The sequence below is a fragment of the Hippocampus bargibanti genome, linkage group LG15 (genome assembly GCF_051943395.1).
Source record: "Hippocampus bargibanti isolate YZ-2025 linkage group LG15, ASM5194339v1, whole genome shotgun sequence".
In the NCBI taxonomy this organism is placed as follows: domain Eukaryota; kingdom Metazoa; phylum Chordata; class Actinopteri; order Syngnathiformes; family Syngnathidae; genus Hippocampus; species Hippocampus bargibanti.
Window position 1 is genome coordinate 1257501 of NC_142748.1, and position 16074 is coordinate 1273574.

A 16074-nucleotide genomic window follows, 5' to 3' on the forward strand; every position below is an offset into this window, starting at 1 on the left:
ATTATTTCTCTGAATCTGAAGCCATTGTTTTGATTCACAAGAAATGCAAGACGTCTTGGCGTGACGTCACCAACTGGGGGCGGGACTTTCTGAAAAGGCCCAATTTTCAGATCAATTTTTTTTTGCAGATTTTGGACACTTTTAAGTAATTTTCATTGGTGTTTTGCTCCGGAGCGGCATGTGGCTCTTTCACCCCCCTGCTGCGGCTCCCTGCGGCTTTAGAAAATAAATAATGAGTATTTAATTCAATGTATATTATTGTAGTTCGTTCGTTTTTAAAATGTAATTCTAAATTTGAAGATTATGGTGATTAAATACAGTAAAGTCTCGTTATATTGATATTCTAGAGTCCGAAAAATATCGATATAACCGGGACTATCGACATATCCGACCCTGCGCACATGTAATTTTCTCCGCGCGTGCATAGAAATAGCATCATAATAAGCGGGACTATCGATATAACCGATATCGATATAACGAGACTTTAATGTAATACAAAATAAAACGTATTCTTTTTTTTTGGTCGCTCATAATATACGTCACAACCATCGACAGTGGACGTATATCCGGTCACAACCGCCAAATTGCGCACGATTTCTTGAATTTTTTCGACCAACTATGGATAAATCGAAGAAAAGAAAAGTGTCTGAAGAAAACAGAACGTTTCATGATACGTGGGCAGGTTCGTTCGTCTTAAAAACAGACATCGCTCACGCCTGACAGACGACATCTTACAGCTTGAAGATGACGTCATACAGCCCTGACGTGCCGGAGCAGAAATCACATTAACCAGGTGATAAATATATAATTTGCCATTTTGCAAATATTCATTTTTTTTTTCTCAATTAGACATTGAGTATTATATTTGAAAGTAATCTTCAACCCAACGTCTTTTTTTCCGAGTTTAAAATGTTTAGCAGAAATGTAATTTCGCTTCTCTGTTAACAGTTCATTGATTCATAAATGCAACACACTATAGTTTGTTTATGCATAAGTTAAAAAAAAACGATGATGAAAAGATGCAGTGTTGTCTTCATTTTAAATGTTAAAAGGATTTTTTTTGTGGCTCCCAGTGTTTTCTTTTCTGTGGGAAATGGGGTCAAAATGGCTCTTTGAGTCGGAAAGGTTGCCGACCCCTGGACTAAAAGTATCCTACTGCGTGTTTTGGGTATTTTAGATGCTATAAAACGTTTTTCTGACGTCAGTTAAAAAAACAAAAAAGTGACGTCGCTTGTCCTTGAACTGAAGAGGTTCCAGAAAGTGACGTTGGCTACGCCTAAATTCAATAATGTTCAATATTACGGTCAATTAAAAAAAAAATCAGATCAGTAATCAATTACACTAAGCATAGAAGGATGATGATAAATAAACGGATAAAAAAAAATAATTAAAAACCTGTGAACCCAGTACAATGAATGATATGACATAAATAAAAAGTTACCTTTAGCTTGACACTGTCACGTTTCGATTTGCGACCAACTGATGACACTGTCTGCCGCACCTGCGGCTGCACAGCTGTTGGTCGTTTTAATCAGCGCCAATTAATCAGCACATTTTCTTTTGTTTCTATTTATAATTGGATATTATTTATTATTGTATGTTTTTTTTTCGTGATTGTCTGTGACTGTAAAGTGTCATTGAGAGCTTTGAAATGCGCTTGAAAATAAAATGTATTATTATTATTAATTAAAATGACTCCTGGCACAACAATTCAGTTCAGTGTCGGGTCACATTTGTTTCTGTCTTGTCATGTATTACTCGTGGTTTTGTTTGCTATTTTGGACATTTTTATTCTGATGACTTTGTTTGAAATTTTCTTCCTGCTGACTTTAATACAATTTGTCCAATACACACTAGTACCCCCTCTTGTCTGCTTTTTTGGGGTCCACCACCACCACATTGAAAAGCGTAACAGACACACAAAGAACCACTCAATTCAACTTTTTTTCGAGCATTCTGAAACCTATAACAATTGGCATTACTATATTTGTTCATGACAAAAACGGTACGAATAATAATAATATTCATAATAATCATAATAATAATAATCATAATATTAATATGCAGATCAAACCTCTAAAGATGGAGGACACTGATTTGCTGTGGCGACCCCGTCAAGGGAAAAGCCGAAAGGAAAAGAATAATAATAATAATAATAATAATAATAATAATAATCATCATAATAATAATATTCATAATAATCATAATAATAATATTTATAATATTAATAATAATAATAATAATAATATTCATAATCATAATAATAATATTCATAATAATAATAATAATAATAATAATAATAATAATAATAATATTCATAATAATAATAATATTCACAATAATACTATTCATAATAATAATAATAATAATCATCATCATCATCATTATAATAATATTCATAATAATCATAATGATATTTATAATATTAATAATAATAATAATAATAATAATATTCATAATAATAATATCTCTATTATTATTATTAATAATAATAATATTTATAATCATAATATTCATAATCATAATATTAATAATAATAATATTCATAATAATACTATTCATAATACTATTCATAATAATACTATTCATAATAATACTATTCATAATAATAATAATAATAATAATAATAATAATAATAATAATAATAAATTACGTTCAATTTGGTGCAACAAAGAAGCCGGAAACAAAACAATTGTGTGAAACTTATTTTGGAAACCACGTGACGATTTAGAATCTCTCGGAACCATTTCACAAAGCTGTCCGGTCGAATTCTGAGTGTGAATAAAAAATATATATGTATTTTGGCCGCAATTTTTTTTCATGCTTTTACGTTTAGTTACGATTGGTATTTATCACAAAACTATAACGACAAATATGCTCCATTTTTTTAAAAATGGTAACTCACCGAAAGGATCGTGTCTTAGCAGGGTATGCGCGTACTCCCCCATTGCTCGGTGTTGTTGTTGTTGATGATGATGAAAAGGATACACGGATCCCGCAAAAGCTCCGGCGGAGGCGTACGTGCAGGCCGCGAAGGCTGCTGTCGCGTGATGGTGAGACAACACCGGATGAATCGGCGTCGGTTCGTAAATCGGCGTCCGATAAGTAGAGATGAAGTTTGTGAAGGAGGAATTAGGCGACGGGAAAGTCGGCGTGGGGACGACCGGAGTGAATGACGCGGTGGAAGTGGACGACGAAGAAGAAGAAGAAGATGAAGAGTTGCTGGCGGTGGTGTGATCGGTTCTCCCTAGAATGTCTTCGATGAAAAAAGGAGTCGGGTGAGCTTGTTGGATGGCAGTCGGAGCGTACAGAGGGACATTCATGCTGGCTGGTTTGTGCTTTACCCCCGCGTGGTATATTTCGAATAAAAGTTCAGTTCTTTTTCAGCGTTTTCAGGAACAACCCATTTAGAGTACATCCGTAAAAAGTAACAAAAAGTCGCGGGAGGAGTTTTTACTTAAGTGGTCCCGATCCAACTGTTGGACTGTTATCTGGCTGCAGGCGTAGAAGGGAGGAGATAAATGGACGAGTCACTTCCTCCAGGTGGTCAGGAAACTTTTCTGATTGGCTCCCTCATCTACTCCAATCGACCCGTGCAGACATTCACTAATCAGATGACGGTTGACCAAAGGTAATTGCTTCTCGCCAAAAACAAAGACGCTCAAATAATCGCTTTCAGGTGATAGTTTAGGGAGGATAAACAATTCTTGTCCTTAATGTTATTGATTGCGGAGTTTTGTTTCATAACGCTAATACAATAAAGTCTCGTTATATCGATATCGGATATATCGACAGTCCCGGTTATATCGATATTTTTTGGACTCCCTTGAATATCGATATAACGAGACTTTACTGTATATATATTTTTTTTCACTCAAACGCAGGATTTGGAGAATTTCTGAATATGTATTCCAGAAAATCTGTGATAAAATGTTGTACATTAAAGTATATAATGAAAATAATACTAGATTAAGCTTGTATATATGCAGTGTTGAGTAAATGTGTTAATATTAATGTTAACCTTTACGTGTAACAGTGCAATTAGCGTACGCGCAGGCACACTTATACATATTATTATTGTTCTGAATACAAAATTAGCTGAAGAGGACATTGGATAGAATACATTGACATACAGGTATGATTGAAATTACACTACATGGTCAACAAAATTTTACTTTGTTTTATTTTGAATTTTTTTTGCACAGATTACGAATCTGACCTAATTTTAACTAACATAAAATAAACACTGGTTAGATAATAATAATAATAATTATTAACAATAATAATAATAATAATTATTATTATTATTAGAATCCAATATCACGTGGTTTTGTTTGAACCATGCTATTGCAACGATACTACTACTACTACTACTACTACTACTACTACTACTACTAATAATAATAATAATATATGTCATTGATAAGCGCCTTTCAAAACTCTCAAAGACACTTTACAGTCACTGGATATTTTTTTTTGTGCGGGTGAGCAGCAGCAGCCACACTTGAACCACTGTCTGTAACTGTAAAGGTCACTTTATAATCACAGGATAAGTTTTTGGGTGGGTGAGCAGCGGCAGCCACACGCGCCTGTTTTTTTACAAGCGTTTTATTTATTTATGTATTTATTATTCATGTATTTGTTTATGCTTTCTACATATATTAAAATAATTTTCGGAGTGTGTGTACATGTGTGTGTGTGTGTTTGCATATTTATTGAGTAATTGAATATTAAAGAAGACAGTGATGGATGTTAAACGGCTTTTGACTTTAACGAATCAAACAGTCCCTTATCTTGAAGTATGCAGCCTATAGCTTACAATCTATCGACGATGCAGTTTTCCAGCGAGTGATTAACTCAACATTTGAATGTTGAATGAAAGATAGCCACAATCACTGAGAATTGAGTCTGCAGATGTCTGCTTATCTTGCCCCATATATGAATCCCGCTCCACGACGACGAAGGACAGCGTCTCTTTAACACTCGGTTGCCTCGCGTGTTCATTTTTACGACCATAATTAACTCGGCCACGAGTCACGTCGCAGCGCCGAGTGGAAGCTAAATGCTTCGAAGACTCACTTATTGACTTTTGTGATGCGTCTTTTTTTTTCTTTCAAACGCTCGTCGCTAACAGCCAACTTTCCCAACTGCTGTCATTTAGATAAAGCGAACTCCGAGAGAGCAAACATTGACGTTAATAGCCTTGAAGACATGAAAGAAAGCACCAAACGGCTAATATTTGGACTGAGACAACTGATTACTACTCATTGATTGCCTTGGCGTCAGACTCCTGCCCAAAACGATGGATAACTTTTCAATAGGAGCAGCAGGTCAGTGACAGCTGGCGCCATAAATATTACCACCAATGACAAATCGCTGTGGCGCTACTCTCCACTCAACAACATGGAGAACTGCACTCCATTTTGAATCCATCTATCCATTCGACTCAGCGGGATTCCAATTGTTCAGTCTTATTTTGACAGGGTTACTTTTTTCAATTGTCATTTTACTCTACATTTCAATTAACCTCTCAGTACGCTTGATCTTTCTCCTATAAAAGGCGATTCGATTCATGTCGATGTATATCAAAGTGGGATATTTCAATTGAATTCCATCTTTTAAAGGTAAAAGGATTGACCGATTCAAACAGTTTTATAGGCGTATACAGTAATCCCTCGTTTCCCGCGGTGAATGGGGAACAAGACCACCCCGTGATAGACGACGACGTAAAACACAGGGTGTGCTAGGCAGGGCCGAGAAGATGCACAACCAATCCACGTGGTCATAAACCATGGGATATCATGCTGTCATTGGGTGACGTCAGCACTGAGAACTAATCAAGCTACAGCCATGTACAAAACCTCTTGAGTCATTCATCATTTTTTTTCTGAACGTTTTTTTCCCCTGAAAAAAATCCGCAAACTGCGATAAGTGAACCGCAAAGTCACGAGGGATCACTGTATTTATGTGTGTGTGTGCGTGCGCAACAGTGCCTTTGAAAATAATTTATGCGAAAAAAGGTATTAGTGTTTGGACTGTAAATTAATAGTTATGCTGAATGTATGTACAATGATGTATGTACCTTGCATAACTGAAAAAGCCAATATTGCACAACACACATCATAACTACATGTACATAACATAATAAATAACTATTAATTTTTTTTTGTAATTACCTGAGTTTACTTTGATGACTTGCACTGAATTGAATCAGCCAGGGATGCATAGTCCGGACAGTAGATGATGCACAATTCCAAATGTTCATCAGTCACGGTGGAACTGTATTTGGACTTCATGATCTTCATCTAGGAAAAGGCTGACTCACATAAATAAGTGGAGCCGAATAATGCTGTCAAGGAGGTAGCACATTTCCTCATGTTGAGCATTTTAGCGCATAACGCTTGTTGGTGGATTATGTATGGTATTTCAAGAAGTCTGCCTGCACTTGGCAATACGCATTTTGAAAATCCATCTCCCGTTCCGTATGAAAGTAAAATGTTTTTGCCTTCTTACTTGGTCCAGCTTTCTCACTCATTTTGATCACCATATGTTTTAGCAAGGGTTTAAAATTTGAGGTAATTCGCTGACTAGCTTGTAAATTTTGCTGCGTTTAGCGCCGTTGTTTACGCAAGCGCGGCGATCTAAAGGTCAAAATTTCGTTGTCATCTGAATGGTTGCCCTGTATGTCAATCAAGTGACGGAACGTTTGATAGGCTGATAAATGTTTTTTTTTTTTTTTACAGTCACGCTGCGATCGACCAGTACTACCTCCGCAATCGACATAGAGCAACCATTCGCGCTCACACTCACACTTAGGGTAAATTTGGAGAGTTCAATCAGTCTGCCATGCATGTTTTTGGAATGTGGGAGGCAACCATAGTGCCTGGAGAAAGACCACGCAGGCCCGGAGAGAGAACATGCAAACGCCGCAGGACTTGGGTTGCGAGGATTGAATAATGGCACTGACATATGCCACCCACTCGTCTAAAGAGCCACCCTGGTAAAGATTAGAATGACTTAAAATAAAGAGGAACGTTGTTGTTATCCAATGTATTGATGCAACAGCTGGCTATCTAGCACGCCACTGTATCTATTAGCTATATACAGTGAGACCTCAACTTACAAACTTTTTGTCTTACAAACGTCAAATTTCTGAAAATTAAACCTTATAATAAGCACTATTTTCATAATACACACCCACCACGGCTGGCAGAGTGACCTTCGGCGGAAGCACACGACCGAACAGCACCAGAGGTTAAGTTACCAACAGTCCTTATGGAAGGTGACTCTCCTTCTACAAGCCATCAACGACCATCAAAAAGGTCAATAAAACGTTATTTCTTTAATTACAGTCCTCGTGTAATGCGCCTCTCTTTCCAAACAGCAATTCCCTTTGACCTTCGACCTCCAACGCCATCCCATTAAGCCATCAATGACCATCACAAATGTAAATAAAGTGACTTTATGATACAATGCAGTGTATTTCTTTCATTACAATACAATATCACATTTATTATATATATAATAATGTATGTTGTGTGTAGTTTTAAGGCTTATTTAGTTGAAAAGTATATTTTATGGAAACCCGGGAACGGATTATTCCCATTTTAATGGATTCCTATGGGAATTTTTTTTTTGAGATACACACTTTTCGCCTTACACACTCTGTCTGGGAACCAATTAAGTTCGCAAGTTGAGGTCTCACTGTAGCTTGCTAGCTATTGGCTATGAATTAGCTATCTATTCGCTAGGTATTAGCTATGTATTTGCTAGGTATTAGCTATATTCGCGAGCTAATAGCTATCTATTCACTCGCTATTAGCTATCTATTCTCTCGCTAGATTTCTATCTATTTGAGTTACTTCCGGGTTGAGTGAACGCTGGCGCCACTCACCAACTTATCCTATGACTGTAAAGTGACCTTAAGAGTTTTGAAAGGCGCTTATAAATGATATGTATTATGATGATGATGATTATTATTACAGTAAAGTCTCGTTATATCGATATTCAAGGGAGTCCGAAAAAATATCGATATAACCGGGACTATCGATATATCCAACCCTGTTTGCATGTAATTTTCTCCGTGCGTGCATAGAAATAGTATCGATATAACCGGGACTATCGATATATCGGATATCGATATAACCAGACTTTACTGTATTATGATTAACACGGTTACACACATGATGCAAGAGGAAAATTTGGTGTACAAAGCTGGAATGTTTTTTTATGCAGACCTATAAACAAAACAATAAAAATCACAACTTATCATACTTGTTTTTAGTCCACAGGTGTCAAAATCAAGGCCTGGGGGCCAAATCCGGCCCGCCACATCATTTTTTTTCGGCCCGCGAAAGCAAATCAAACTTCGATGATGCTTACTAAAATCCTAACCAAAATTTCATATTTCTGGACATAAACCACAATCAGTCATTATTCTTGACTTCAGATTTGAAAACTAGTTATTGATTCATTTGTTGTGTGCTCTATATGTAATATGTGGAGGGGATTAAACATTCTAATGGCTTGCCCAAATTCATAACGGCCCTCGAGAGGAAACCATAACTCCAATGTGGCCCGCGGCAAAAAATGACTTTGACACCCTTGTTTTAGTCTATATACAAGTTCTTCAAATACAAATAAAAAACAGAGATACTCTCAGACAATAAATGCCTCATGAAAATAACTTATCAAGACATTGATGGCTGACTCGGATTCAAATCTGTTTCTCTTGCCAGATTTCTCCTCACGTTCCACCATTCGGTACCGCGATACCATCCTGACTGTTTTCTGAATCTGGACAGGGTTGCAGTGATTTCAGGATGTGTTCCAGTGTCCATTGCTCTTCGTGTAAGGCATGCTGCTCCAAAGTGAACTGACCCTGCTTGGTGCGGACAAGTTCCTTGAGGTGAGCGCAAGACGCCAGTGCTACGGTACACAAACAGATTATAATTGTTGGGGAGCACTACTTGGTTGGCATTTGATTATTATTATTATTATTTGAATAAAGTCCAACCTTTTCCCAGGTCATCCACTAAGCTCCGCACATAAAATCCACCGCCGCATTCAACATCTGTAACGTAAGAAAAATAATCTATCTCGGATGTGCTTTTAAAAGTACAGTAAAGTCTCGTTATATCGATATCGGTTATATCGATAGTACTGCTTATTACGATACTATTTCTATGAACGCAGGATCTGATATATCGATAGTCCCAGTTATATCGATATTTTTTCCCACTCCCGAGAATATCGATATAACGAGACTTTACTGTAAATAACAGCTGAACTGAGCAAAACAAGGTTTTTTTTCTCGGAGGGATGTCATGAAAGTGATAGCAGATAAAAAAAAAAAAAAAAAATCAAGAATAATGGTTGATTTAAAGGACAACCGACACCATTTTTTTGTTTCCTAACTGACATCAGAAAAACGTTTTATAGCCTCTAAAATATCCAAAATACACAGGCTGATTGATATTTTTTGTCAAATGCAAAACACCAATAAAAATGAGTTAAAGTGTCCCAAAACTACTTTAAAATGACCTCGGAAATGGCGAGTTTCAGAAGGTCCCGCCCCCTTGTTCGTGACGTCACGCCAAGACGTCTTGCCTTGCTCTAGATTCAAAACAATGGCTTCAGATTCGGAGAAGATGCTCTCTTGTTACTCATCCAGTTATGAATATGATATAAATAGTTCTGAAGAGGAAAGCATACATGTTTGCAATCGATTAAAGAAGTCCTTCAATATCAATTCGAGCAGTCAGGACTACAATGTAGCGTCCCACAAAATGCACAAGATGGCGCCCAAGCTCTGTTGGAAATGGGCTGATTTGTGTCAACTAGTATCAAATAGTAGTCTTGGTGCAACACACAAAGATTCACCATCGCGTTATTTATGTGTTTTCCTTCTAATTTCGCCATCAACACGGATCAACGCAAAGTTTTCAGACCAAACAAAGTACCCAACATGCATTGTGTGTTAGGGGCATTCCTTTCGTGACGTCACGCACGGACTCGTCACCAACTCAAAAACAAGACTTCCGGAATATTCAGCGCGAGTCTTAAAACGTAAAATATAGCTATATGCCGTGGACTCTTTGTAAAATACGCTCAGTAAAAGTCATTTGACGTGATTCTACAAATTATGGACCCAACCTGTCTGGAGGCGTCGGTTGTCCTTTAAGTTACAGTAACGAGGGGGTTGGTAACAATATGATTACAATAATTCTCTTATTTATTACAATTGAGAAGTTGAAATTATGGTCCAGATTTGACCAATCATGGTCGAAGTTAACAGGTTTGATTTTCTTTTGTGGACCACATTAAATCAAGTGGCAGGCCAGATTTGGCCCTCAGGCCTCGAGTTTGACACCTACCGTGTCAGGAATACAAACCCAAAGTGAAGAAAGGAGGTTTGAACTCTTGCAGGGTCAAGTTGTACACCGTAACAGATCTCGCTGGTTTGGCCTCGACCTTTTCACCTTTTTTCAAAAGGACGGACATTCGCTGGCCATCTTTTTTCAGGGCTGAATAACTGAAATAATAAAAGTGAATAACATGATAAATGACATGTCTGTAAAATGCTTATAAATTCTCAATAAAAGCTGATAACGGAGGGGGGGGGGGATGCATGTCACTAAAGTTGGACATTCATGGGAAATTTTGGACAAATGTCTCAAAAGCCACACAAAAATGTCATAATGCGACTTAAAGGACAACCGACGTCTCAAGTTGTGTCCATAATTTGTAAAATGGCTTCAAATGACTTCTACTGAGCGTATTTTAATAATATTCCATCGCATATAGCTATATTTTACGTTTTAAGACTCGCTGTGAATATTCAGGAAGTCTTGTTTTTGAGTTGGTGACGAGTCTGTACGTGACGTCATGAAAGGACCGCCCCCTGACCGAAAAGCTACATTGTAGCGGTCCTTCCATCACGTCAATGTATTTTGCTGTACATGTTTGGTCTGAGAACCGTGTTGCACCCAAAAGCTGCCAGAAGAGGGAGTCCAAGCTCCATATAAGGAATTTATCAGCCTGTGGAAGCGGAGGTGGCCACTGGAGGTCGCTATTTTGTGTCTCTTTTTTTTGGGTAAGACATCTCCCCTCAGTGTTGCCTCAAAATGGCACATATAATTCTTTAAACATGTATGCTTTCCTCTTCAGAACTATTTGAATCATATTCATAACTGGATGTGTAACAAGAAAGCATATTCTCCGAATCTGAAGCCATGGTTTGGATTCTCCAGCAATGCAAGACGTCTTGGTGTGACGTCACGAACTGGGGGCGGGACAGGAAGTCTTGTTTTTGAGTTGGTGACGAGTCTGTACGTGACGTCATGAAAGGACCGCCCCCTGACCGAAAAGCTACATTGTAGCGGTCCTTCCATCACGTCAATGTATTTTGCTGTACATGTTTGGTCTGAGAACCGTGTTGCACCCAAAAGCTGCCAGAAGAGGGAGTCCAAGCTCCATATAAGGAATTTATCAGCCTGTGGAAGCGGAGGATGGCCACTGGAGGTCGCCATTTTGTTGCTCTTTTTTTGGGTGAGACATCCCCCTCACCCGTTGCCTCAAAATGGCACGGAATAATTCTTTAATCGATTGCATGTATGCTTTCCTCTTCAGAACTACAGTAAAGTCTCGTTATATCGATATTCAAGGGAGTCCGAAAAAAATATCGATATAACCGGGACTATCGATATATCCGATATCGATATAACGAGACTTTACTGTATTTGAATCATATTCATAACTGGATGTGTAACAAGAAAGCATATTCTCCCAATCTGAAGCCATTGTTTTGATTGGCGTGACGTCACAAACTGGGGGTGGGACTTTCTGAAATTGCCCAATTCGCAGCTCAATTTTTTGCAGATTTTGGACACTTTAAAAAAATATCATACTGCGTGTTTTGGGTATTTTAGATGCTATCAAACGTTTTTCTGATGTCAGTTAAGAAACAAAAAAGTGACGTCGGTAGTCCTTTAATGTGGAGTGCAAAATTGGAGCTGTCCCAATAGTTCAACAAAATCGCACATAATATAACAAATTAACTAGACAAAATAATTTTGCTTTTGTTTTTGCTTGTGTTTTTATGATACAATTATAGTTTCATGACTACAGTGAGACCTCAATTTACAAACACCTTATCTTACAAACGCCAAATTCATGAAAATTAAACCTTATAATAAGCACTATTTTCATAATACACACCCACCACGGCTGGCGGAGTGATCTTCGGCGGAAGCACGCGACCGAACGCACCAGAGGTTAAGTTAGCAACAGTCCTTATGGAAGGTGACTCTCCTTCCATAAGCCATCAACGACCATCAAAAAGGTCAATAAAACGTTATTTCTTTAATTACAGTCCTCATGTAATGCGCCTCTCTTTCCAAACAGCAATTCCCTTTGACCTTCGACCTCCAACGCCATTCCATCAAGCCATAAATGACCATCACAAATGTAAATAAAGTGACTTTATGATACAATGCAGTGTATTTTTTTCATTACAATGCAATAGCACATTTGTTATACATAGAATAAGGTATGTTGTGTGTAGTTTTAAGGCTTATTTAGTTGAAAAGTATATTTTATGGAAACCCGGGAACGGATTATTCCCATTTTAATGGTTTCCTATGGGATTTTTTTTTTGAGATACACACTTTTCGCCTTACACACTCTGTCTGGGAACCAATTAAGTTCGTAAGTTGAGTTCTCACTGTATTAACATTTGGAGACGGTTAAACCTTACAGTGGTGGGACTTGCTTGATATTTCCCACAAAATTGTTCAGTTTCTCCTCCACATCAACCTTGGTAATGTGCTCTGGATAACGTAGGGGGAAAAAAAAAGAAACAATAAGTGGTCAAACGGAAATATTCCGCAGTATATGAGCTAAATAATACAGATATGCACATTCATTGACGACCTCAAATTGCAAAAGAAAAACTGGAGATTGTTCTTACGGAAATCTTTCTCATCCGTAACACTGCCCGTTGCATCAAGGGTGTCTGTTGCTTTTCCCAATTCTGCTACAGCAGTGTATTTCTAAAAGAAACAGTAAGATTGATTGCTTCCTTCAATCTTGGAGACAGAAGTACTGCACTGTGGTATTTAAATACAACATGCACGCACACGCAAAAAAAAAAAAAACACACACACACAAAAAAAACCAACAACATCGATAATAAACTCGTACAGTGAGACCTCAACTTACGAACTTAATTGGTTCCCAGACAGAGTGTGTAAGGCGAAAAGTGTGCATCTCAAAAAAAAAATCCCATAGGAAACCATTAAAATGGGAATAATCCGTTCCCGGGTTTTCATAAAATAGTTTTCAACTAAATAAGCCTTAAAACTACACACAACATACCTTATTCTATGTATAATAAATGTGCTATTGTATTGTACTGAAAGAAATACACTGCATTGTGGGTTTTTTTCGGTCCCATCATAGTAAAATTATCTGCAAAAAGCTCCAAGTAGGCGATCGACGTGTGCATTCAATGAGAGGGGGTGTGCAAAGTAGCGCCGGCTGGAGCGCTGTTCGGTCGTGTGCTTCCGCCGAAGATCACTCCGTCAGCCGTGGTGGGTGTGTATTATGAAAATAGTGCTTATTATAAGGTTTAATTTTCACAAATTAGAGGTTCTTAAGACGAAAAGTTTGTAAGATAAGGTGTTTGTAAGTTGAGGTCTCACTGTATAGGACTGCCGTAAATGCTGCTCACGGTGACACAAAGCCATTTGACCCTTAAAGGACAACCGACACTTTTGGACGAGTTGTGTCCATAATTTGTAAAATCGCTTCAAATGACTTGTACTGAGCGTATTTTACAAAGATTCCACCGCATATAGCTCAATTTTACGCTTTAAGACTCGTCTTATTTTTGAGTTGGTGGCGATTCCTGACGTCACGGAAGGAACGCCCCTGACCGAGAAAGGACACACAATGCATTTTGCGGTACTTCGTTTGGTCTGAAAACTTCGTGTTGATGGCGAAATTAGAAGGAAAACACATACATAACGCGATGGTGAATCGTTGTGTGTTGCACCGAGACAACTATTTAATATTCGTTGACACAAATTCCCAGGAGACAAATCAGCCCATTTCCAACAGAGCTTTGGCGCCATCTTCTGCATTTTCTGGGTGCTACATTTCTGTCCAGATGCCTCAAAATGACACGGAATACATTCTTTAATCGATTGCAAACATTTATGCTTTCCTCTTCGGAACTATTTGAATCATATTCATAACTGGATGAGTAACAAGAAAGCATCTTCTGCGAATCTGAAGCCATTGTTTTGATTCTCGAGCAAGGCAAGACGTCTTGGCGTGACATCACGAACAAGGGGGCGGGACCTTCTGAAACTGGCCACTTCCGGTTTCAATTTGAAGGAGTTTTTGGACACTTTAAGTCATTTTTATTGGTGTTTGGCATTTCACTAAAAATATCATACTGCATGTTTTGGGTATTTTAGATGCTATAAAACGTTTTCTGATGTCAGTTAGGAAACAAAAAGTGGTGTCGGTTGTCCTTTAAATTGAGTCACTTTCAAGAAAAGTTGCTAGCAATCAATAATCAGAATATTTATGCAACACAATAACTTTTAATTGTGTCCATAATGTGACAATATACTGTATATATAACTTTGCATGAAGGCTGTGAAGTTGTTGGGGTGTAAACATTTTTCATTTAAAAATATTTCATTTAATATATTTTGAGTGCAAATTCCAAGTTCTCCAATTTGAATATGAAACAGTACCACGAGTTCACGGCATTCAGCTATCTCTTCAACAAAACATCCATAAAAATATATCATTATACATGCAAAGCAAGAGCTAGTACACTGTATCTGTAGCGAGCTGCATAAACAAATAAATTGTTGTGTTGATTTAACATTGTTTTTTTTTTAACCCACAATGGCTGAAAGAGAAGAAGATATTGATTTAGTTGCAGATTTACTGTGAAAGCCATTTTCAAGACGGACTTTTAAATAAAAGATAGACATCATTAAGAAAGGTTGGACAGCTCCGAAGCTAGCAAAAATAGCAAATAATATTGCAATTTTATGAGGTTATCATACATCCGCACGTATATAATAAAAATTCTAACAGTCTAATGACAGTATTTCTTAAGTTTCCTCAAGTCACAAGTTATTTCCTGGCGAACGGCACCCTCTAGGGGACGTGTAGTAAATCACACCACACGCGCAGCTGTGGATTGATTCAGAGTTAGCATTACTGTACGGCTTCCCACAAAATTAGGATAGATATTGTTTTCTTTATAGGCATACAATAGTTTGTGCAGTACCATAGCTTACCTTGGAACCAGTCAACATTGTGCTGAGCATTTTTGTGCCATTTCCAACACCAACAACTAAAAGGAATACAGAATGATGTCAGGAATTCAGACAAGCTACTTTTTATATTTTCTTAATTATCTGTAACAAACAAATAAAAAACAGGACACAAGACATACCTAATACTCCACTGGCAGCACTGTCCAGCGTTCCTCCGTGACCCATTTTCAGACTCTGTTTTTTCCTCTTTCTCGGGTTCGGGTTCTTCACCCCAGCTTCTATATGACACAACAGAGAGTTAGTGTTGGGGTTAATGAACAAATCTCCTTTCTATCATTACCCTTGAGTAAAGTTTCTTTCAGTTTGTTCAGAACATCTGCAGAAGTCGGTCCTTGCTTTTTATAAATTGCAAAGAGTCCGTTCAATGACTGCAGTTTCGCAAGAGAACTAGTCAAAGGTGCAACCGTGTTACTTCCAGCCATGCTATTTTTGTCGCACATTGGAAGGTGTTCTTCTTCTTCGTTGGTGTTAAGCAACGTTTAAGCTCACGACTGCCGTCTGCTGTTCCATTTCGTAGCGAACAACAAACAACAAACAATATACAATTTAATGAAATGTCACAAAATATCTTCATCAAATTTACATTCAAGTACATTTAAATTGTTTTTTTTTTGTGAAATTATATCCAAGATCAAAACCACTCCAGGTATTTGTGAGAAGATAAAAATTCCACTACATTGACCACAATGCATCACGCACCTCAAAACAC

The 16074-nt window shown here is 37.6% G+C and overlaps 2 protein-coding genes across 2 annotated transcripts in view; both read right to left on the reverse strand.

Annotated features, from left to right (window-relative positions):
* Positions 1 to 3377, reverse strand: part of hhex (hematopoietically expressed homeobox) — a 9757-nt gene extending 6380 nt beyond the window's left edge. The window contains exon 1 of the mRNA XM_089015967.1: positions 2906 to 3377. Coding sequence (XP_088872093.1) covers positions 2906 to 3323 — 418 coding nt within the window. The 5' untranslated portion in view covers positions 3324 to 3377. The remainder of the gene's footprint in view (positions 1 to 2905) is intronic.
* Positions 3378 to 7404: 4027 nt separating this feature from the next.
* trub1 (TruB pseudouridine (psi) synthase family member 1) lies at positions 7405 to 15942 on the reverse strand. Its single transcript, XM_089015965.1, has 8 exons — positions 15646 to 15942; positions 15485 to 15583; positions 15327 to 15382; positions 12971 to 13052; positions 12758 to 12830; positions 10395 to 10534; positions 9017 to 9073; positions 7405 to 8928 (listed from the first exon to the last, which is right to left on the reverse strand). The coding sequence occupies exons 1-8, from the start codon at positions 15803 to 15805 to the stop codon at positions 8747 to 8749; spliced, it is 849 nt and encodes a 282-aa protein (XP_088872091.1). The 5' UTR covers positions 15806 to 15942; the 3' UTR covers positions 7405 to 8746.
* Between the last annotated feature and the right edge of the window lie 132 nt (positions 15943 to 16074).

What these genes read in the sequence shown, in the direction of transcription:
- trub1 (XM_089015965.1), bottom strand. Translation starts at nt 15,805, where the DNA reads ATGTGCGACAAAAATAGCATGGCTGGAAGTAACACGGTTGCACCTTTG. An exon ending in TGCTGCCAGTGGAGTATTAG is followed by an intron (nt 15,383 to 15,484) that starts GTATGTCTTGTG and finishes TATTCCTTTTAG; the next exon opens with TTGTTGGTGTTGGAAATGGC. An exon ending in ACCTCCTTTCTTCACTTTGG is followed by an intron (nt 9,074 to 10,394) that starts GTTTGTATTCCT and finishes CTTACGTTACAG; the next exon opens with ATGTTGAATGCGGCGGTGGA.